The sequence below is a fragment of the Dipodomys merriami genome, unplaced genomic scaffold (genome assembly GCF_024711535.1).
Source record: "Dipodomys merriami isolate MVZ:Mamm:240054 unplaced genomic scaffold, mDipMer1.0.p SCAF_82, whole genome shotgun sequence".
Classification (NCBI taxonomy): Eukaryota; Metazoa; Chordata; class Mammalia; order Rodentia; family Heteromyidae; genus Dipodomys; species Dipodomys merriami.
In genome coordinates, this window is record NW_027206424.1 from 4,978,088 (window position 1) to 4,999,907 (window position 21,820).

Genomic DNA, 21,820 nt, shown 5'->3' on the forward strand with positions numbered 1-21,820 from the left:
GGCCTGCGAGGCGCGCCGAGCCCGGAGCCGAGGCCCTAACGCCGAACGGACGCCAGGCTCGTTTTCGGGTCTGGCCCAACTGCGCAAAGCCCACGCAAAGCCGGAGGGTGGAAAAGGAGCGGGAGCCCGGGCCCCGCGCCGACGCACGCGCCTCGCCCGGACGGGCGCGTCCCGGGCCGCCGGCCCGCGGGGCTCGCTCCTGGGCCGCGTCCGCGCCGCGCCGCGCCGGCGGGGACTCCGCCAGGGAGGGTGCGGCCCCGCGCCGGCGGGGGAGGAAGCCCCCGCCAGCCTCGCTGCGCGCCGGGAGCGGGTGGGCGCGGACGCCGAGCGCGCGCCGGTGCGAGGCGCCACTCACACTCGCCGGGGGAGAGGTGGCCACGCTACCCCGGGGCTGCTTGGGGAACCCGGGCCCCGGTGGGCTCCCGCGCGGGGCTGCAGCCCCCCGAGGACCAGCGTCTCCGAGGCTCCCACCGGCGAGCGTGGGGTCCGGGGACGCGGCGCTCCCAGGCGCGGGCCGCCGACAGGTCCCGCCCTCCCGCCCGCCGAGCACACGCCACTGGCCACTCCGCAAAGGGATCACGCTCCCATTGGTTGTGAAGCGCTGGAAGGGGCGGGGCCTCCCCGCGGCAAAAAATTCGACGGCCTCGGAAGCTGGCCTGCAGCCTTCAGAGACGCGGGAACCACCGAGCGCACCACAGACTCGCGGCAGGCGGAGGACGGGGAAGCCGGCTCGCGCCCGCCGCCCCACCCACGCATCCCTGCTGGGACCCGGGTGACGGCGGGTGTGGGGCGGGCTGCTTGCGCAGGCGCACTGGGCTCGCGGGACGCCCCCGGCAGTCCCCGCGGCCCGGGCTGCCGGTGGAGGCGGAGGGAGATGACGTCATCCGACAGAGCGACGGGCATTGGGCGCCATTTTGAAAAGGGAAAAAAATCCCTCCCCGGCGGCGGCGGCGGCGGCGGCGGCGGCAGCGGCCGGGGCCGGGGCTGAGCGCTGCGGTCCCCTCCGGTCGGCCGCGCTCGGCTGGGCGGGCGCCGTCCCGCGCCGCGGCCATGGCAGGTGAGGCCTCGCGCGGGCCGGCGGGCGGGGCGGCGCGCGGGCGGGGCCGGCCTGACCGCCCGTTGTGTTGCAGGAGCCGGAGGCGGCGGCTGCCCGGCGGGCGGCAACGACTTGCAGTGGTGCTTCTCTCAGGTGAAGGGCGCCGTGGACGAGGACGTGGCGGAAGGTGAGGCCCGCCCGGCCGCCGGGCGCAAGGTCACGCGGGAGCCGCCGGCCGGGCCGCGGCCACGTCCGCCCGCGCCGTCCGCGGGGACACAGGCCGCGCCCGGCCGGCCGGCGGGGCGGGGGACGTCGGGCCCGGCCGGCCGGGCCGGGCCGGGGGTGACGAGGGCTGGGCCGGGCCGGCCCGGGGGTGGTCCCCGGATCCGGAGGACGGGCCGGGCCGGGCCGGGGGTGACGAGGGCTGGGCTGGGCCGGGCCGGCCTGGGGGTGGTCCCCGGATCCGGAGGACGGGCCGGGCCGGGGGTGACGAGGGCTGGGCCGGGCCGGCCCGGGGGTGGTCCCCGGATCCGGAGGACGGGCCGGGCCGGGCCGGCCCGGGGGTGAGGAGGGCTGGGCCGGGGGTGAGGAGGGCCGGGCCGGCCCGGGGGTGGTTCCCCGATCCGGAGGACGGGCCGGGCCGGGGGTGACGAGGGCTGGGCCGGGCCAGGCCGGGGGTGGTCCCCGGATCCGGAGGACGGGCTGGGCTGGGGGTGAGGAGGGCTGGGCCGGCCCGGGGGTGAGGAGGGCTGGGCCGGCCCGGGGGTGGTCCCCGGATCTGGAGGACGGGCCAAGCCGGCCCGGGAGTGAGGAGGGCTGGGCCGGGCCGGGCCGGGCCGGGCCGGGAGTGGTCCGAGGACGGGGACGGCCATCCCCGTTCCACCGACCCCTTCCCCCGCATGCTGTGGGTCCTGATCCCGGCTCCCCACACACACATCCTAGCAGCTCTGTTGACCACGAGGTCGAGCCGACAGGTCCCTGGATCTCTGGAGGCCCCAGAGCCGCAGCGCCTCGTGGGGATGGAGCTCCGTTCCTGTGCTCTGCAAGTCCCTCTCCAGATGTTGCTCCTAACCCCGCGGCATCTTTCCCACAGTGACAGCCATGTGTGCGCCAGGGCGTGAACTCGCGTTGTAAGGCGGTAGACAGGGAGAGCCCTGAGAGGAAGCGCCAGGGCACATGGAAACTTGTAGGTTAATATTTCTTCCTGTGCATTCGTGATTGCTTTTTTTTGTTGTTGTAGTTGTTCATCCATCTCCAAACACTAGACCTTTTGCTTTCTCCTAAGAATGGTCTGTCTGTGCACCATATACATCTTTCCTGGCCAAATACACAGCCTGTGTTGTCAGGGCCGCCTTGCGCCACCTCAGCGGCTCTTGACCCTTTGCCCCCTCCGTCAGTGATCCTGGACCTCTCCCTGGCTTGGCCTGCGACCCTGGAGAGCATCTGCAGTTCCTCAGCCAGCCAAGGTCATTATGAAATTAGACCCAGCTCTCCGAAGTCTACAGAGGTAGATGGTTTGAGATTGGGCAGGTGGCTTTTTACATAACCTAAATACCTCATGGATCTTCCACCCTGACTTAAAATACTGCACGGTTTAGTTTTCCACGTTCACATGAGTGGCAGTGGGTCCCCTCAAAGATTCGTGTGGCTCTGTTAGAGTGAGCAGGCAGGTCTCTCTTATTTTCTATTCTCAATTATACTTTTTGATAAGCTGAATGAATTGAAATTTAAATTACCTAGAATGATGTATTTAAGTGTGACTTTACACTTACAGAAATAGTATTCTCTCCCCCTCCCCCAAAGAAACATTGATCTAAATGCATAGTTTACAAACCTTACACTGGTTGGAGAGGAGAAAGTGTGTGTGTGTGTGTGTGTGTGTGTGTGTGTGTGTGTGTGTGTGTGTGTTCATGTATCTGTATTCTTGGGCTTGAACTCAAGGCCTGGGTGTTATCCCCGACCTTACTTAAGGCTAGCCCTCTACCACGTGAGCCACAGCTCCAATCCCAGATTTTGGGTAATGAACTGGAGAAAAGAGTTTCACTGACTTTCCTGCCCAGGCTGTCTTTGAGCCACAACTCTCACATCTCAGCTTCTTGAATAGTTAGGGTTACAGGTATGGGCCACCAGCACCTGGCTTTGGCCATTTATTTTTTTTTAATTGTATGTATTTGAAGCTTTCTGGTATAATTCCACATACACCGTGGGCATAGTCATTCATCAGAATTAATACATTATTTTGTCAAATGCTCATCATATTGTTCATTTGAATTGTGTTATTCCATTCAGTGGATCATGAGAGAGAGAGGAACAACTAACAAGAAGGTAGTCCTGAAGCCAGATGTGGTGGGGAACATGCCTATAATCCCACCTGCTTGGGAACTGCAGTTAGGAAGATTGACTTGGGCCTGGGCACTGTTCTAGATTTTTTTTTTTTTTTGTCGGTCCTGGGGCTTGAACTCTGAGCCTGAGCGCTCGCCGTCCCTCAGCTCAAGGCTAGTGCTCTACCACTTGAGCTACAGCGCCACTTCTGGTTTTCTGGTGGTTTAGTGGAGATAAGAGTTTCACAGACTTTCCTGCCCAGGCTGGCTTTGAACCTTGATCCTCAGATCTCAGCCTCTTGAGTAGCTTGGATTACAGGAGTGAGCCATCAGCACCCAGCTTGTTCTAGACCTTTTGTGCTCAAGGTTAGTGCTCTGTCACTTGAGCCATAGCTCCACTTCTGGCTCTTTTGGTAGTTAACCGGAGATAGGAGTCTCACAGACTTTACTAGGCTGGCTTTGAACCTCAATCCTCATATCTCAGCCTTCTGAGTAGCTAAGATTATTGGCATGAGCCACCAGTGCCCACTGGGAAGATTGAATTTTGAGACCAGCCTGGGCAAAGTTAGTCAGAGGCCTTATCTACAAAAACTAATGTCCCAAAGGGGCAGAGGTCTAGACCAATTGTAGAGAGCTTATTTAGAATGCTGAAAGCCATAAGTTCAAAATAGAGTTCCAAAGAAAAGGGTGGGGAGGGAGAAGGGGTCTACTTCTGGCGAAACTTGAAAGAGAAATGGTGATAAATAAGAGATGGATGCTCTCAGAGGTTGTTGATGCTTGGCCCATAGAGCCTAAGGCATTATGAAATTTTCCTGCTAAACTCATGCCATGTGAGACTTTTTCTTGGGTCTGAACCCAGCATTGAAGAGTTCCATGGAGCCCTGTGTGGTGGTTGGTCTTGGCTAGCACAGTCCTGGGGAGTCAGCGTGGCTTAGAGTTCAGGCCAAGGGGGTCCTCTTGGTGCCGTGGGGCTGCTGGGGACAGGGAAATGGGACCGGGCAGCACAGGCACATTGCAGAGGTTGTAGAGCTAGAAAATGAGAAGAGGTGGGGTTTTTTTTTTAAAAATTCTGGGGCTGGGAAGGTGGCCCAGTGGTAGAGCGCTTGCCTTACATGCCTGAGATCCTGGGTTCGATTCCTCAGAACCACATAAGCAAAAAGAAAAAAGCCAGAAGTGGCGCTATGGCTCAAGTGGTAGAGCACTAGCCTTGAGCTGAAGAGCTGAGGGACAGAGCCCAGGCCCAGAGTTCAGGCCCCACGACCAGACCCAAAAAAAAAATTCTTTGTTTTTAAAACATAATTTTTAACTGGTTATGATATCAGCTATAACTCCGAATGCACATACTAAACTTTATGCCATTTGATGCTTTTTGTTTTTTGATTGGGTTTTGCTGTGGGTCAGGTCAGCTGTCATGCTAAGAGTCACAGTGCTGTGAGAAATTTCCACCTTTCTGCCACTGAGAGTGAATTGGGTTCACAAAGAAATTAGTTAATTGTTCTACTGGTGGCCAGTGCAAGAGTGACTGACCACAGCAACTTGCTTTTCCTTTCCTGCCAGAGGGTGGACTAGGCGAGCAAGGATCAAAGCAGTGAGTCAGGGACCTCCAAAGAGAAGTGAGAAGCAGTGTCATTTGCTAACAGTGTCTCCCAAGACTCCAAGCAGACAGCAGTGGATGTCTGCATGCCTGGGAGTGCTCAGAGGACTCTGCCTGTGTCTGTGGAGTGAGTCCTCACACAGCCCTCAGAGGCAGGGGCTGCTCATGCCACCTTCACATACAGAAAACTAGACACAGGGGAGCCAGCGCTCTCCAGCTGTGCTTCCTGCTCTAGAGTCCATGTGTACTGCTGTGACTGGCCAGGGCTGATGGAGACCATTGTGGGGTCTCAGAACTGGGCCAAAATAAGCCTTTGAGCACAAAGGAAGAAGAGATGTGTAAAGGAGCGTTTACCAACATAATACTACGATATGCAGCTTCCGGGATAATGCTTTCTGAGAACTCTCAGCTGAGGAGAGTAGGCGTCTTGGTGGCAAGAAGTAACTGGGCCCTGCAAGGCAGACATAGGCTGCTTGTGTGAGTGTGTGCAAGTGTGTGTGCACACCAGTGGATTGAATTCAGGGCTTTATTGCTCTTTCTTAGCTTCCCCCATCCCCAAAGCGGGGGACATTCTACCACTGGAGCCACACTTCACTCTAGTTAACTCAAGATAAGAATTTCTTGGTTTGGTCTCCTTGAGCTGGCTTCGCACTGCAGTCCTCAGATCTCAGCCTCCAGAGTAGCTGGGATTACAGGTGTGAGCCACGGGTGCCTGAGTAGGGCTGTTTTTGTACATAATTTCAGTTGCTTACTTACAGGGAAGTAGCCAGTCTTAGCTTTTGTATGTTTATCACTTTCCAAGAGCAATTGGGAGAGGGCTGGGATGGAAAGAGTCCTCTGTTGAACCAGATTTTCTAAAGTTTGATTTATCTTGGTAATAACTAATCTTTTTTTTCCTAACTTAAAGAAATAGGAGCAGACAGAACTAAAGCTTTGTCTCCTTAACTCAAGGCTGAATCTTGATGAGGATGGTTTAGTAATCCTTTAGATTAAGTTTTCTTTAGAGTCAAAATAGTCTTTGGAAGAAAGAAATGGGAGAAAGTAACAAAATTAAGGAAACTTGGTTTCATCAAGAAGTTACACTGTTTCCCTGAATAGAAAATACATCTAAGTTTGAGGGTAGGAAGGGAGTGGGGAAACGGGGAAGAACAAAGGGAGGGGGACGCTGACCAAGCTGCGTTCTACTCATTACCTGACTCGAGGAATTGTAACCCTTTGTTCAACTACTTAATACCAGCCATAACAATGTAAACACAGAAAAGAAGATACATTAGTCTCAGAGATATTAAAATGTGAGAAAGGTACTTCTAAAGAGTTATCCAGTTATGGTATTGGGAATACAAACTTAGAGTCGTTACTTCATAGTACTGTGATTGGTTTCTTCTGTGTAAAGAAAATAAGGATTCAGAGAAAAGTGTTCCAAGCTACTCAAAAGGAACAGACAGTAGGATCTTGGTTCCAGAACAGCTCAGACAGTTAAGGAGAGATGCTACCTGAAAAACTAAAAGCATAAAGATGAGAGGAGGGCTTGGCTCAGGTGGTAGAGCCTTAAGGTCCTGAGTTTAATCCCTAGTGAAGGAAGGAAAGAAGAGAGGCCATTCAGTATTAAATACATTGGTTTTTCTACGTTTCAAACCTCAGTGGAGCATAGCATTTGATTATCTGAATTATTCTCAGTCTGACTTCTTAGATCAGAATTTCCACATAACATCTCTAACTGGGCCAATGAAAAAGGCCTTCTGGGAAGTGAAGATGTGGCTTAAGCAGTAGAACCTTAACCTTGAGTGAAAGAGCCAAAGGAGAGTATGAGGGAGAGGAGGAGAGGAGCAAGAAATGGGGGGTGGGGGGGAGGCATCTTTGGAAGATGGTCAGTCAAGCTATTTACAGTGATATGCCTGCAAAAATCATGCTTGGAAAAATAAGAGCTATGCATTCCTAAAAGCTGTGCATTTACCTTACTAAGCCCAGACTGATGAGACATCTTTGAAGTTAAGTCGATGGCTAAAAAGCTGGCCTGGTCACAGTTACACTGTCAGACTTAAGCTTCTAAGACTACCCATCATATTAAATGATGGCCGTGGCTCTCAGAGTGCAGTAGCAGTTCTAGATCCCCTGTGTGTCTGTCCTTACCTGTTCTGGACCTCAGTTTGTTTACCTAGAGGTTATAAGAAAGCTTTGCAGACCAAACAATGTACAAGGCCTTTGTAACCTGAAAGGGACCAGTCCTGTTAATTGAGTTTAAAGTATTTGGGTTCGGTTTTAGCTATATTGAACACAGAAGTGTTCCTGGATTTTCCTCACCCTTCTCTATACCTCTCCACATCTCACATCTCATCTGTTGGGCCTACGCTCTCGATTCTTCCATTACTCCATGACTCTCACCTTCCCTTCATCCTTGATTCTGTTTCTTTCCCATCCTAGAATATTCCCTTTGCTTTCTGTCTATTCTCTGCACCCCACTGATGCTTTATCTGTCACATTCCAACTTGTTCATAGCTCTCTACTCCAGCCACTCTTCATAGCTGGTGTTCTCTTTGGACTCTGGACCTTCCTTCCCCCAGGCTTCAGCATTGTTTGGCAGTTGGCTGCATCCTGCTCCTTGACTAGCCTCGTCCCTTCAGCTTTATCAGTCAGCGTGTAGACGGTTAAGAAACTTGGGAAGGCATTGTGTGAGAGGATGTGAATGCAAACCCCATTCCTACCCTCTTACTAGCTTTCTAACAGTTGACAAGGCACTCATCTGTTTCCCATGTGAAAACTGAGTACTGTTACCTGTGCCCATAGCAGAGCTGAGGCGGCCAGGAAAGCCCTGGTTAGCAAGAGCACAGGATCTGGTGACTGGATGCTTGCAGAATGAGGATGCGGGTAGAGGAGCGGGTGCTGTGCTGCGCCAGGGAACCAAGCCAAGAGAAGGGGAAGTGGTGAGGGGTGACCGCTCGGGACAGAGCTGGGTGTGAAAAGCACAGTCTACACAGACAGATGGAGGACGCTGCCACAGCTGAGGCCAGAGCGTGGTGCAACGGTGATGGGAGTGCCCACCACACAGACTTGAGTAGGGATGTGGCGGGGAGGAAGGTGTCCCAGGGGAAGAGGGGTCCAGGTAGCCAGCGAGAAAGCCAGGGTGCATTTGGGGGCGTGAGAGTGCTTAGTCTCTGGCAGAGGTGTTCTGGTAGGCCGCTGGCCCGGCCAGGGATGATGCTGAAGGCCTTGAATACCCCACCAAGGCCTTGAGTTGTGCTGTAAGCGATGAAGCCTGGAAGGCCCTGAGCAGAGGACTGACGGCAGCATTGTGACTCTAGGAAGGTCACTCTGGTGTCTGCAGAGGGTCTGGAGACAGGGTGAAGCAGAGGTCCCTCTGGGAATTTGTGGTAACAAAAGTTGAAAGTAAATCAGGGGACCACAAACTTTTTTTGTGAAGGGCCAACTAGTGTGTAGGTTAGGCTTTGCCAACCAGATTGTCTCTGGCACGGCCACTGAACTTCAGTCTGCCTTCCCAAAGACAAAGCAGCTAAGACCCACGTGGCAGATGGGCCTAGTGATGGAAGGGCTGTGGTCAAGGTACAGATAGACACAGCCTGGAAATAACACAGATCCTTTGTATCATTTCCCAAGGATTCTCCTGTCTTTACCATATTTTCATACTCTTAATAGTTACTGAAGACCTGGACATGACTCGTCTCTGTGGTTTATATTTACCAAGATTTACTTCTTTGAAATTAGAACAGCCTAAATTACTTACCTTTTTTCAATAATAGTAAGTCTACATGTTAACATGCTTAATAAAAATAACTTTTGCAAATTCAAATTCTCTTAGACAGAACTTCCAAGTCTGGTCTCTGCAGTTGCTTTGTTGAAGTGTGTAAAGAAAGTTTTGCCTCACACGTACATGTAGTGTTAACCACATGTAGTAGTTAACAGTCTTTACGGGTAATGGGGTATTCTAATACCACAACACCACGCCAAGGTGGGGCTTGTCCAAGTGTGGTTGTACTTCAGAGTCCAGAACCTTGTGATGGAACCTCTTACACCCTGTTAGGTTAGTCTTGTGCTTTCAGTGGCTTTCTTGCCACTGAATCGTGTGTGACTTGATAACATGATTGTTGGCCATTGGGAATTGTTGGTGCCTGGCTCTATTAAATGCTGGCATATTTTATTATGTTAGACCAAAGACAGTCGTGTTAGAGACTGTCACGGCACCTGGCGGGGAAGCAGTCCTTGTAGCTGCCGATGGTACAAAGTTCCCAGAATTCAGTTTGTTCCAGAGAGGCTAGATTTTTACTATTATTATCTATTTATTTTTGCTGGTCCTGGGGCTTAAGCTCAGGACCTGAGTGCTGCCCCTGAGCTCCTTTTGCTCAAGGCGAGCGCTCTGTCGCTGAACCACAGTGCCCCTTCTGGCTTTTTTCTTCTAGCTTATTGGAGTCTCACAGATTTTCTTGCCCAGGCTTGGCTTTGAACTGCAATCCTCAAATCTCAGCCTCCTGAGTAAAGAGCCTGGACTTTATTGTTGGCAACCATTTGGGTTACCGTCTGTGAAATGAGAATGTCATTTTGTTCATTTTCAAGGAAATTCTGCCACATACTGAAGTCTGAATGACCACAGTGAGTCAGTCCTTCTCTTAGATAAAACAAGCATCCTGTATGTGTTCCTGGGGTGGTTGAGCTTTCAGACAGCCGATTATGCAGGTACTTTCCTGGACATGTTCTTGGATGACAGCAGAAGCGCCTCATGTACCACAGCAAGCACAGAAGAGTACCACAGGGTTGAATTTCATGAAATTAATTATCTTAGCATCCATCAATGGCATTCCTAAGTAAGACTGGCTCTTTCTCTTTTCCTGTGTAACAAATGTCAGACACACCGTTCGGCCCCAGCTGTGCTGTGCCAAAGGCCCCAGTCTCACCACATGGCCTCTGCGATGCCAGGCGATGGCAGCACCACGATGGTAGGCCAGGCATTGCTGGTGTTAAGAATGTGGCTCTGTCACCTTGTGTCCTCCCAGATGTCCTTGGGACCCAGGATCCCATAGGGCACACCATGAGGACCGTTGCTCCTAGGCAGATTGTGAGCTGTGGGGATGACAGGGCCAAGGCAGACTTTCAAAAGCAGCTGGTGTGTAACTACTTGGAACGTAGAGGTTGGGAGGGTAACAGGCCTGCACCTGGTATACATGTGAGACCCCATCTCAAGGAAGAAAGCCGAGCAGGGTGAAGTGCACCTGGCCTCCCGTCTATGTAGAAAGTGCAGAGTGAAAGGAACACAGTCCTGGCTGGCTTTGCACGAAAAATTGAGACTGCAAGGAAGACAAGTGATGGGGGGGGGGGGGGGGGGGACTGGGCTCTCATGGAATAGTGGCTGCCCAGGAAGCATGAGGCCCTGTGTTCAGAACCCCAGTACTCAAAGCAGTGCCACTCTAGACCCTGCGTGATGGAGCTGTGTGAAGAATGCAGCCTGGAGTCCTCAGAGGACTTTCCTGACTAGGCTTCTTTTTAACCATTCTCTATGCGTTCATCTCCTTATGTGCATTTTACAGTTTAGTTAGTGTAGAAGCAGAGGCTGTTGAGCTGTTAACTCCAGCTACTAGGCTAGAGTCCTACTCACAAATACTATTTTGTGGCCTGCTTGCTTTATTAATAGTATGTTACCTTAGATCTTGACAGCAAACCCAGCTTTCTGTTAGGCCATATCTTTAGCTTCCTGGAGCCTGGCCACTGTCCATGAGCTGGAAGTGCTACAGTATTGCTGGCATTTTATACATGAGGAAATTAACTCCTAGGAAAGCTAGCCTTTTTGCCACAGCCACAGAGTAGCAGGGGCTGCAGTCAGGATTTCAGTTCCAGTGCTGTGTCTAGAGTTCATGTTCTCTAGGTTGCCTTGAAGTGTTTCACAATTTTTTTTTTTTTTGGGTCCGGTCGTGGGGCCTGAACTCTGGGCCTGGGCGCTGTCCCTCAGCTCTTCAGCTCAAGGCTAGCGCTCTACCACTTGAGCCACAGCGCCACTTCCGGCTTTTTTCTTTTTACTTATGTGGTGCTGAGGAATCGAATTCAGGGCCTCAGGCATGCAAGGCAAGCGCTCTACCACTGAGCCACCTTCCCAGCCCCGTGTTTCACAATTTGCTGGAACTGTTCAAGCATGTCTTTGGTCTACAAAACAAGTTGTAAAAGCGCTCCATGCATCATCAATGTTCATTTCTTTTTTTGGCAGCACTGGAGTTTGAACTCAAGACTTTTGGCTTGGTTTGCTTGCTTAGCTGGTGCTCCACCACTTGAACCTTACTGTTACTTTGGAGAGAGAGACAGAGAATCTTACGTCTGTGTGGGAGGGAGTTGTGGTTTTACATAGTCTCTTTCAGTGGATTTCTCTAGAACTCTGGGTCACTGCATAAGTCCCTGCTGTTTTATGAACACTTGACTCCACTGCTCGGCTCACATAAACAGAGTCTCAGGGAGGAGAGAAGATGGTTTTGGTGATAACTGACTCACGGAGCTCAGAGAGCCAGGAGGCGGGGGCTGGCCAGCCTCCCGTGGGAGGGGGCGTGAGGACCCATCTCGCAGAGGAGAGGTCAGCTGGCTTGCGGTTTACCGTAAGAGGCACGAGCGCGGTGTTTTTCTTTGGAGATCAGACGTCTAAGAGAAATGGGAGAAGGGCCAGATCTCTGAGGAGCAGATGATTTTGACTCCATTGCGGAGGGCAGAGAGGGGAAGTGTCTGCCTGAGGGAGTGCATGATGGTGGGAGGCATGGCTGTTGTCTTGGGTCGGCTTCTGCTATCGGTGCTTCCTTGGAGGTGCAGTGCAGGTCCGGGTGTGACAGATCATTCAGAGATAGGAGATGTGGCTGCTGGGTCCACTGCTGAGCTGGAAGGAGTCTGCAGGAAGTTGCTTCCAGACCCTGCCAGGTTTTAAAGCAAAAAGAATGCAGGGGGCCTTGGAGAGGAGGGCAGGCTACAGCATAGGGACTGAACGTGGTGTGGGGAAGTTCAGCCCAGGTGGAGATGAATGACTGGCATGGTCAGGACACCAGAAGACATGGCTGCTCAGGAGAGTAATGACAGACACACGCAGGGCTCTGTTCTCACGCCACATCGTAAAGCAGGACCGTCCATACACACAGCGACTCTGTTTGTGGCGCACCTCCCAGGACTTTGAGCCTCTCCCCTCCAAGATGGCTGCACCCAGCTCTGACCTCCTGGTTAGCTTGTCCTTTTTCAAACTAGATGTAGATGGAGTTGCGTGGTAAGTCACAGTGCTTCCTGGGTATAGACAGTACAGGTTGCTCATTTTGGTGTTACATGAAAATACCTAGCAAATTACTGTATTTTTCCCTGCCATTGGCAGGCATTTGAGTTGTTTTATGAACAAGGTAGGATTCAGTGAAGTGCAGACACAGTTCTGATGGTGGTGTGTCTGAGGGGAATTTCTGGATCCTAAGTTATACATGTTTAACTTTAATGGAAATTGCTACATATATTTGAGAGTGAGGGTGCCAGCCTTCTTGTGGGAGCAGAATATTGCCGGTCCTGATGCCAGCCAGCCAAGGGTGCACAGTGGAACTCTGTGTGGCTTTGACTTGCATCAGGCCTTGGACCTAACCATGGTGGTAGAAAACAGCTGAAGTGAGAGAGAGGGACAGGTAAAATGGCCAGATGGTTTGTCTTGACTTCATTCTGTTTTGACAGTGGCTCTGTAATGTTCAGTGATCAGTGCTGAGTCCTGCTTCTTACCTTGTTTGTGGGAGGCAGTATTGATGTGGAGGCAGGGGTTGGTGGTGTCTTTGTGCCACTAACCACACGAATCTTCCATCGCGTGGTAGAGACTGGTCCCAGGACATGTGGTTCCGGGCAGGTAGGAAGGCTGCTGTGGACCTGGAGCAGTGGCTGTGGAGTGAGAGAGGTAGAGATGGTCATACTGTGTGTGACACTGGACACCTAATAGTTTGGGAAAATGCCAGGCTAATATAACAGCTGCATAAGCAGCCCAGAATTTGCTCCAGAGCTGTTTGCCTGCATTCATCTGTGTCCTGTCAGGATCCAAGTGCCCCATGGTGACCTCCCTGTCCAGATGGCCTCGTGTGCCTCCTCTGAGGTTCAGATTGAGCCACACTCTCCACTGTGGCTCCTCCAGGGCCACTTCCTGTCACCACCCGTCCTGTGTTCTTTTCCCTGCACTCGGACCCCAGGACCAAGCGCTGTGAGGCAGGGTTCTCCCCAGTGGGGGATTCATGTTGTCACTCACAGGCTGACTTCCCTCCCTCTGTGTACGGCAACTTTCTGCCATGGGAAGACGCAACAAGAAGACCCTCTCCAGTGTGCCCCTACTTGGATCTTGGGCTTCAGCCCCACAGCTTTGAGAAATTTCTGTTCACTGTATGCAGATTGCCTGTCTGCCTAGGGTGTTGGTGACAGCCTCACAGATGGACTCCATTGGGTGGCCTCTGCTGTTACACCCCAACCTGCATTAACCAGCCATTAGCTTCTCCTAAGCAACCAGCCCAAGTCTGTACACTTTCCACTCTACCCACTCAAGGGGAAAGTCAAGGGAAGGAGGGATGTGCCTTACACGGTAAGCCCCCAGAGCTGCTCACGCCTTAGAACAGCAGAAGGCCAGCAATGCATTGAATTTCAGATGGGCACTGGCATTGGGAGACAGTTGGACTCCCATTTGTGTGGAATGGCTACTTCCTGTGTGTCTCCTGCCTACTACGCTCCTTCACTAACTCAGCACAGTGTCCTCTCACTCCTCATTGGAAAAAAAAGTTAGCCTGTGGAACTACGGTGCTGCCCCTGTGTTCCCAGCCTGCTCCTCCACCATACACCTGACTCTTCCACGCCTTGTCCCACCCACCTCTGCTAAAAGTCCCAAGGACATCCCTTCCCTGTGAGCCTTCGTCTCTCTGTCCTCCTTTTCCTGTCACCTGCTCTCCTGCCTGCCCTTCCTGGTTTTGAGCAGCACATGCTGCTTCCTGTCCCTGCACCTGATGAGTTAGTTTTTGACTAACACTGCCTGCAGTGTTAGTCAAGTAGGCCTTCCAGAAACAGATGGGAGAATGCTGTTGCAAGTGTTTATTACATGACCACTGTGTTAATGTGTGTTATTCACTACTAAGCCTGTACATTTTCTTTTTCAAATAACTTTATATTTTTCCTAGAACTAATGATTGCCCGATTTTTGTATGATTAGTTTTCCCTGTATTTAGCTCCATTTTTTATTTTTATTTATCTATTTATTTATTGCCAGTCATGGGGCTCGAACTCTGGGCCTGGGCTCTGTCCCTAAGCTTCTTTTGTTCAAGGCTAACACTCTTAACCACTTGAGCCACAGTGCCACTTCCTGCTTTTTCTGATTAGTTTATTGGTGATAAGAATCTCACAAACTTGGGCTGGGAAGGTGGCTCAGTGGTAGAGCGCTTGCCTTGCATGCATGAGGCCCTGGGTTTGATTCCTCAGCACCACATAAACAAAAAGAAAAAAAAAGCCAGGAAGTGGCGCTGTGGCTCAAGTGGTAGAGCGCTAGCCTTGAGCTGAAGAGCTGAGGGACAGCGCCCAGGCCCAGAGTTCAGGCCCCATGACCGGACCCAAAAAAAAAAAAAAAAAAATCTCACAAACTTCAAACTGAGATCCTTAGATCTCAGCCTCCTGAGTAGGATTACAGGCATGAGCCACTGGTGCCTGGCTTAGTTCCTTTTTTTTTTTTTTTTGGTCGGTCATGGGGCTTGAACTCTGGGCCTGGGCCTTGTCCCTCAGCTCTTCAGCTCAAAATAAATGCTGTACTACTTGAGCCACAGCACCACTTCCAATTTTCTGGTGGGTTATTGGAGATAGCGTCTCATGGGCTTTTCCTGCCTGGGCTGTCTTTGAACCATGATCCTCAGATCTCAGCCTCCTGAGTTGCTAGGATTACAGGTGTGAGCCACCTGCACCCAGCTAAAAACTGTTCTACAATTTATGTAAGTATTTATTATTTATTTTTTGTCGGTCATGGGGCTTGAACTCAGGGCCTGGGTGCTGTCCCTGAGCTCTTCAGCTCAAGGCTAGTGCTCTAGCACTTGAGCCACAGTGCCATTTCCTTAGTTCTATTTTTTTAAAACATCAGCTGATAATGTTAAAGACACTCCCCTGAGATGCTCTTGGACTCTTCATTTCCTCCTTTGCAGTTTGAAAGTATTCTTACTCCTCAGTCTTCATTAAAAACTTCATTAAAAACCAGCCAGGTGCTGGTGGCTTACTGTATGCAAATTACCTGTCTGCTTGGGGTGTTTGGTGACAGCCTCACAGATAGACTCAGATTGGGTGACCTGTTGTCACACCCCAGCCTGGATGAACCCACTATTATCCAATATTTTGTGATCCTAGCTACTCTGGAGGCAAAGATGTGAGGAACGCAGTTTGAAGCCAGCACAGGTGGGAAAGTCTGTCAGTGAAATGGTAGAGTGTCGGCCTTGAGTGGTAAAAGCCAAACAAGAGCCTTGAGTTAATCTTAGTACCAACCAATATACAAAGTTTTGGTTAGAGGACTGGACATGTGGTTCCACAATAGAACACCAGCCTAGCAACTACCACCAAAAATAAAAATAAAAAAGGCACAGAATCCTAAGTTGAAGGTGCTGTTTGTTTGCTTTTTGTTAGAATTTTGAGAGTGCCTGGTATTTTACCCACTCTTTCTGCAGCCTGTGTAGAGCCTTCAGACTCCCTCCTTTTGTGTTTCCCCTGGAAATAGTTGGACTCCTCTCTGTCCTTGGCCCATATCTGTGCCTCGGTTAGGCTGGCTCTGGTCAGCCCTTTGTGGTGAGCAGTGGGCCCAGAACCTCATCCTGATTGCCTCTTTCTTGTCTTGCCTCTTTCATGCTCTGACCTTTAGACGTGGTCTGGCAGTTTTTATTGTTGTTGCTCTGATTTGGATTTCATATCATTGAGTCCTCCTAGCAGGTTGTTTGTCTCTAAGGTCCCTGTTGTGTTGTACCTCCAATGCTGCCGCACTGACAGCCTCTTGGTCTGTCAGGCAGGGCTGTGAGCCAGCTCCCAGGTAAGCAGAGGTTGTACTTTCGGGAGTAGTTCAGCCATTCAGACACCATTAGAAGGTGCAGCCCCACGAGACATTGAGTGGCTGGAGTTGACTCTTGGATCATGTATATTCATTCTCTCTCCCTCCCTCCTTACCTCCCTCTCTTTCTCTCCTTCACTCTCTCCCCCGTCCCCTCCATCACCTTAGTTTCAGTGAGTTTTCACCATGTTTACAGATGCTGAGCTGTTGCATATGTTGAGAAGGGAGTCTCTGTGAAGCTGTTAGGCAGTCTGTGATGAGTGGTCTTACTAAGTGAAGCCTTCCCTCCTGGTCTGAGACATTGCAGAGCGGTCTGCGGAAGTGGCAGCCTGGCTGTGCACCTTTGTGGAACAAGTGGGAGTCACACCTGCCTGCCAGGGGCTGGGTGAGAGCATGTGCACCTGGTGGTTGTGGAGTGGATTTCCTGCATCTCCCTACCAGCATCAGGTGCAGAGCCATCCCTCCCTCCCCTCCTACCCCCCCCCCCCGCCCCCAGTGTCCTGGGGCCAGAAGGGTCTGGGCCCACCCTCTCAGGCGGCCTTCACACTCACTGCTGCCTTTCAGTTTCCTTCTGAGCCCTGTGTATGGGCAGGGAGGAGGTTGGGAGACCGGACACACACGCAGCCTAACACATTCAGTGTCTGAGCTCTCTGAGTATACCTGGGGTAGCCTCCCTTCTGAAGTGATTTAAACACCAGCCAGATGACGCCTCGGCGCACTGTAGAAAACAGTAGCTAGCACGTGGTGGTCTTGCCCTACCAACTCATCGTCCTAGGTTAGTTCCACATTTATGCCTCTAGCATCCATCAGTCACAATTAATGATGTTGATCATTGAAATTTGTTGCTTTTAGTTTTGTTCACATTCAGTTCAGATCCTGGTTTTGATTTTAAGAGCTTGTCTGGGCTCTAAAGAGAGTGTTTTGAATTTTAGGCCCATACATGTTGGCTTGGCTTAATGAAAATTATTTTTCAACACTTGTCAGTCTTGGGAATTTCTCTTTTAAAAGATTTAGTCCATTTTAATTAAGTTTGAAAATCACTGACAACTAAAATATCATTAATTATGCAATGCTGTATGTCCACTGGGTATAAATGGCATAGATTTGGTCTCTTTTAATCCAACACAGACCATTTTAGACTCATTTAAGCAAATTTGGTTATTTTGAGTAAGAATGGCAGGCTGGGGATATTGTTTAGTCGTTGGTTGCTTGCCTGGTGTGCATGAGGCCATGAGAGCAGTCCCAGTACCACAGAGGGTGGGACAGACTCTTCTAAAAAGCAGACCATCCCTGTCCCAGGTCTAACTGAAGACTTCCTTCAGGGGAATGCCCCGGGTTAGAGGCAGGTGTGTGATGTTCGTGAGCAGGTTTTAGGAACCTTGTTCATTACTATTTGTAGTTCGCTAGTACAGAAAGTTGGTGTCGACCTTTAACAATTGCATTCTAGAGTTTTTAGCTCTCCTTTCCTGCATAATTATTCTTCTTTTTTCTATTTTTCCCTACTTTATCTTGCTATACTAAAATCCTTGCTAAAACTGAAAGGAAAAAAAAAAAGCCACCTAGGGGCTGGGAAGATGGCTCAGTGGTAGAGCACATAAGCAAAATGAAAAAAGCCGGAAGTGGTGCTGTGGCTCAAGTGGTAGAGCTCTAGCCTTGAGCTGAAGAGCTGCCAGGCCCAGAGTTCAGGCCCCACGACTGGACCCCCCCCCCCCAAAAAAAAAAGCCACCTAAACCATTCTATTGCGGCCATCTGTGGAGGTTCTGCAAGTAAACTCAGCTTTTGGCTCTATCCTTACCAATGGCAGATGGTGATAGCCATGTCGTAGTTTGCCTTTACAGACTGCTCACCTAGCCGTGCTCCGAGATGTGGGTGTGCACCTCCCCTCAGCCAGTCATCATGCATTAGCCCCGATGCCCAGCTGCGGGGTGGGCATAGCCGGCCATCCGGTACCTCAGCACTGCTGGCTGAGAACAGCGTCCAGTTGTGGCCATGGGACAGGTCCAGACTGGCTCCCAGGACTCTCCCTAGACCTTGTCCTCCTCTATGCAGCAAGTGGCATATGTGGCTGGGCCACAGGAGACCAGCTTCTTCTGGAGCCCAGACTGGACCTTTTCTTTGAAAATGCCCCATCTTAGAGGGGCATGGAACCTCAGTAAGCTGAAGGAGGATCACCAGTTCAAGGCCAGCCTAGACTACATCAAGAGAATTTCTCAAAAAAGTGACACCTTTTTCCAAGGCAAAGATGAGACAGTTTTTGTAGTCTATAACCAGAGTGTCAGCTTGAGGGCACTGCACTGCTTTCCCAGTGCAGGCTTTTGTTCTTTGAAGTCTCATGTCCAAGATCTCCGAGTTGTGGTATCAGAAACCTCCACTGTCTCATGACTTTGTTTGATGCCACTATCTTTGAGACATTGACTTCATCCAGTCAATCAGAGCTTGGACTGTGGGTGTTGTTCTTTTGTCCAGGGGTATACAGAAATTTGTGTAGAGAATTAGGACATTTCTGTTACTGCTGTATAAAAATCTGATTCATTTAAAAAATTGGCATTAGGCATAGATCTTAAAATTGGACAACATTCTTCTATGACCAACCAAGTCTTCTTTTTTTTGTACTCCTTTAAAAAGTAAACTTTGTAAATTACTACCTTGTATCCGTAATAACTAGATAAATAGTGATGTGTCCTACACCAAGAAGTAGAGCCATGAAGTCAAACTCAAATGTGCTAGTGGGCTTGCTATTCCATAGCCGAGAAGCAGTCTTTTTGTTGGGGGGGGGGGGGAGGGCGGGCAGTCGTGGGCCTGAACTCTGGGCCTGGGCACTGTCCCTCGGCTCTTCAGTTCAAGGCTAGCACTCTACCACTTGAGCCACAGCACCACTTCTAGCTTTTTCTGTTTATGTGGTTCTGAGGAATCGAACCCAGGGCCTCATACATGCAAGGCAAGCACTCTACCACTGAGCCATCTTCCCAGCCCAGAGAAGCAGTCTTTTTTGTGGTTTTTGTTGGGGTTTTTTGTTTGCTTTTGTCAGTCCTGGGTCTTGAACTCAGGGTCTGTGCTTTGTCTCTGAGCTTCTTTTGTTCAAGACTAGAAATCTACCCCTTGAGCCACAGCACCACTTTTGGCTTTTTCTGAGTAGATTTTATTGGAGATAAAAATCTCAGACTTTTCTGCCCAGGCTGGCTTCGAACCACAATCCTCAGATCTCAGCGTAGCGAGGATTATAGGCTTGAGCCACTAGTGTCCAGCAGAAAGAAAGTTTTTATGTGTTCATCTTTCTTTGGTACTGGATATTCTCTGTGATTCCTCCCAAAAGCATTATGTTTAACTGCTTCTCTTTTATTAACAGCTGATATCATCTCAACCGTTGAGTTTAACTACTCTGGAGATCTTCTTGCAACAGGAGACAAGGGTGGCAGAGTGGTCATTTTTCAGCGGGAACAAGAGGTCAGTAACTTAAAATCCACAAACCAAATGGAATCATTCAACTTGCCTGTATGATTACAAAGAAAGGAAGCAAAATTATTTTCTCAGGACTGCATTTCCCTCACCTTTGGTTTTGGTTTTGTCTTGTTAACTATGGAGACTCCTCTTCCAGACATGATCTCAGAGGTGAGGGAGATGTGAGCTGCACTGCCTAGTCCCAGAGGACTGTCGCTTACCTGGAGTGGAGGCCAGTCCCCATCTGCTCACTGGTTAACAGACCAGATTGGGATGGGTGAAACGTGTGGGCCTTCATCTGAGGACAGGGGTAGCCAAAGGAGCTGCTCGTGGCCCCTTTCCTCCAGCTGTCCTGCTGTCCGCAGGCATGAGCACCTGGGCTGTCCTTGCTGCAACCTGGTAGACACAAGAATCCTAGAAATAAATGACCCTCACTGCTCCACCTCCAAAGACTTTCCTCAGAGCCCTTCCTTGAGCTGGGTAGGGTAGTCAGACCCAAACCTTAAGTTGTTGATGGTCCAGGCCTTACAATTTGGGTGGGGTGAGGACTGCTGTAATTGGATGGTGACTCTGCTCTGATTCCTGAGAGGGTGGCCAGATTGGCAGGTGATGCTGATTTATTTTGTCCTTTGTGACTTAGAACTGTCTGTTGGTGGATTTTAGGCTTCTGTAGCAAAGTGGGACATGGTGAGGGGAGAAAATATGTAAGAGAACTAAGTCCCTAGCGCACACACAGGAAATCATACAGTAAAGGAGCTCCCACCCCTTGTTCTTGGTGGTAAATGCTGGGCAGTAGGTAGAAACCAGCACAGTTGCAGAAGCTTCAAGTAGCATTTTGAATCTCCTCGGAATATTTGGTCTTAATTCAGAGATTAAAAAGGAGCACCTATCCAAACGTAACAACTTTTAGTTACCATACATATTAAAGCATTAGGATTTTAGATATTGACTATAGAGAATTAAATGGAAGAAAGCTGTAGGCGTACAGATCGCTGTGAGCCGCACTCTGCTGTGCACACGTCCTCCTTCCACTTTCCATCTTACTTAACCACCGCTGCCCTCCAGAGCTGCAGAGTAGTTGTGTGAGTGCTATAAATTTGCCTAGGCAGCACTTTGCCTGGAATGAGAGTTGAACTCAGCCCCACACTTTCTAGGTGGTCACTGTCCTGTCCTGTCTGCCCTCCCTCTCCCCCCCCCCCCCCCCCGCCACTCCCAAATCACAGAGTCATGCCTAGCCTTCCTGGATCTTTCTACTACAGCTTCTTTTTGTACTTGCAGGGTCTCGTACTTAAAGAGTGTGACCACATGGGGCCCTCCACTTAGCAGCTGCGCGGCTTGTATGCATCACTCTGCCACTGCCTGTGAATCGCCTCTGGTTGGCATGTGTGCAGTGTCTAGGTCACACTGCCACAGAAGCTGGTGTGGCACCACAGCTGCTCCACCTCCGCTCCCCGTGAGCTGCCCCGCCCAGCTCACAGCCTTGGCTTCTCTAGATCCCACATCTGCAAGTGGGGCAGAGGCCAGTGAGGGCGTGTCCGCAGGACAGGCCTGGCCTTAAAATAGCGGCGTCCCACAGACCTGGACACGCAGTAACAGGCCTGAGCGATACTAAAAATAAACAATAACCGAGTTTCATCTGTGAGAGGGGTTTTTTGTTTGGTTGGTTTTGTCCAGGATCTTTTTTAACTTTTTCTTGTCTCAGCAAGGCAAAATTTACTTCTGCATAAGAGTGCACCATCAGCCAAACTGTGGCAAGCAAGCACACAGCCGTTTCCTTTGTAAAAATACGTGTGCTTTTATAGTTAAGCTGCAGTACTGAAATTTCTCTGTATTGTGCTTATTTATTAACACAGCTGTCATGTTTCCTTGCAGAATAAAAGCCGTCCTCATTCTAGGGGAGAATATAATGTTTACAGTACTTTTCAAAGTCATGAACCAGAGTTTGACTATTTGAAAAGTCTAGAAATTGAGGAAAAAATTAATAAAATTAGGTGGTTGCCACAACAGAATGCTGCACATTTTCTACTCTCTACAAATGGTAAGAAATCTTTAAGTAGCTTTTTTATTTAATGTTTTATGTTTTATTTTCTATATATCATATTCTTATTTTTAAGTAACTCTAAAGGTTGTTTGTGTTTTAAACTTTGGGAGGGAATTAACACCAAGGATGAAAAGTGGTAGGTTAAAAATTCAAAGCACGCAAAAACCAAAAAAAAAAACCCAGTACTACACTCCACTACTGTGTAGTGTATATGTGCCTTTGTCCTTATTTATCGTATCGAAGAGATTGTCTGTCTGTAGTTGGAAATATTTGTGTCCACAACCTCCTGGCTTAAATCCCCAACAGAGAACCAGAGTTGTCTAGTACAGCATTCAAGTAATCGTGATGCAT

At 50.3% G+C, this 21,820-nt stretch overlaps 1 protein-coding gene across 4 annotated transcripts in view; it reads left to right on the forward strand.

Moving 5' to 3' along the window:
• The first annotated feature begins 858 nt into the window (after positions 1–858).
• Ppp2r2d (protein phosphatase 2 regulatory subunit Bdelta) overlaps positions 859–21,820 on the forward strand; it is a 32,366-nt gene continuing 11,404 nt past the window's right edge. The window contains exons 1-4 of one of the 4 annotated variants that reach the window (XM_070011457.1): positions 859–1,057; positions 1,131–1,223; positions 19,337–19,434; positions 21,301–21,466. In XM_070011457.1, coding sequence (XP_069867558.1) covers positions 1,051–1,057; positions 1,131–1,223; positions 19,337–19,434; positions 21,301–21,466 — 364 coding nt within the window. In that variant the 5' untranslated portion in view covers positions 859–1,050. Of the gene's footprint in view, positions 1,058–1,130; positions 1,224–2,126; positions 2,223–19,336; positions 19,435–21,300; positions 21,467–21,820 lie in introns of those variants that run through there. The other 3 variants (XM_070011458.1, XM_070011460.1, XM_070011459.1) reach the window with 3 other exon arrangements.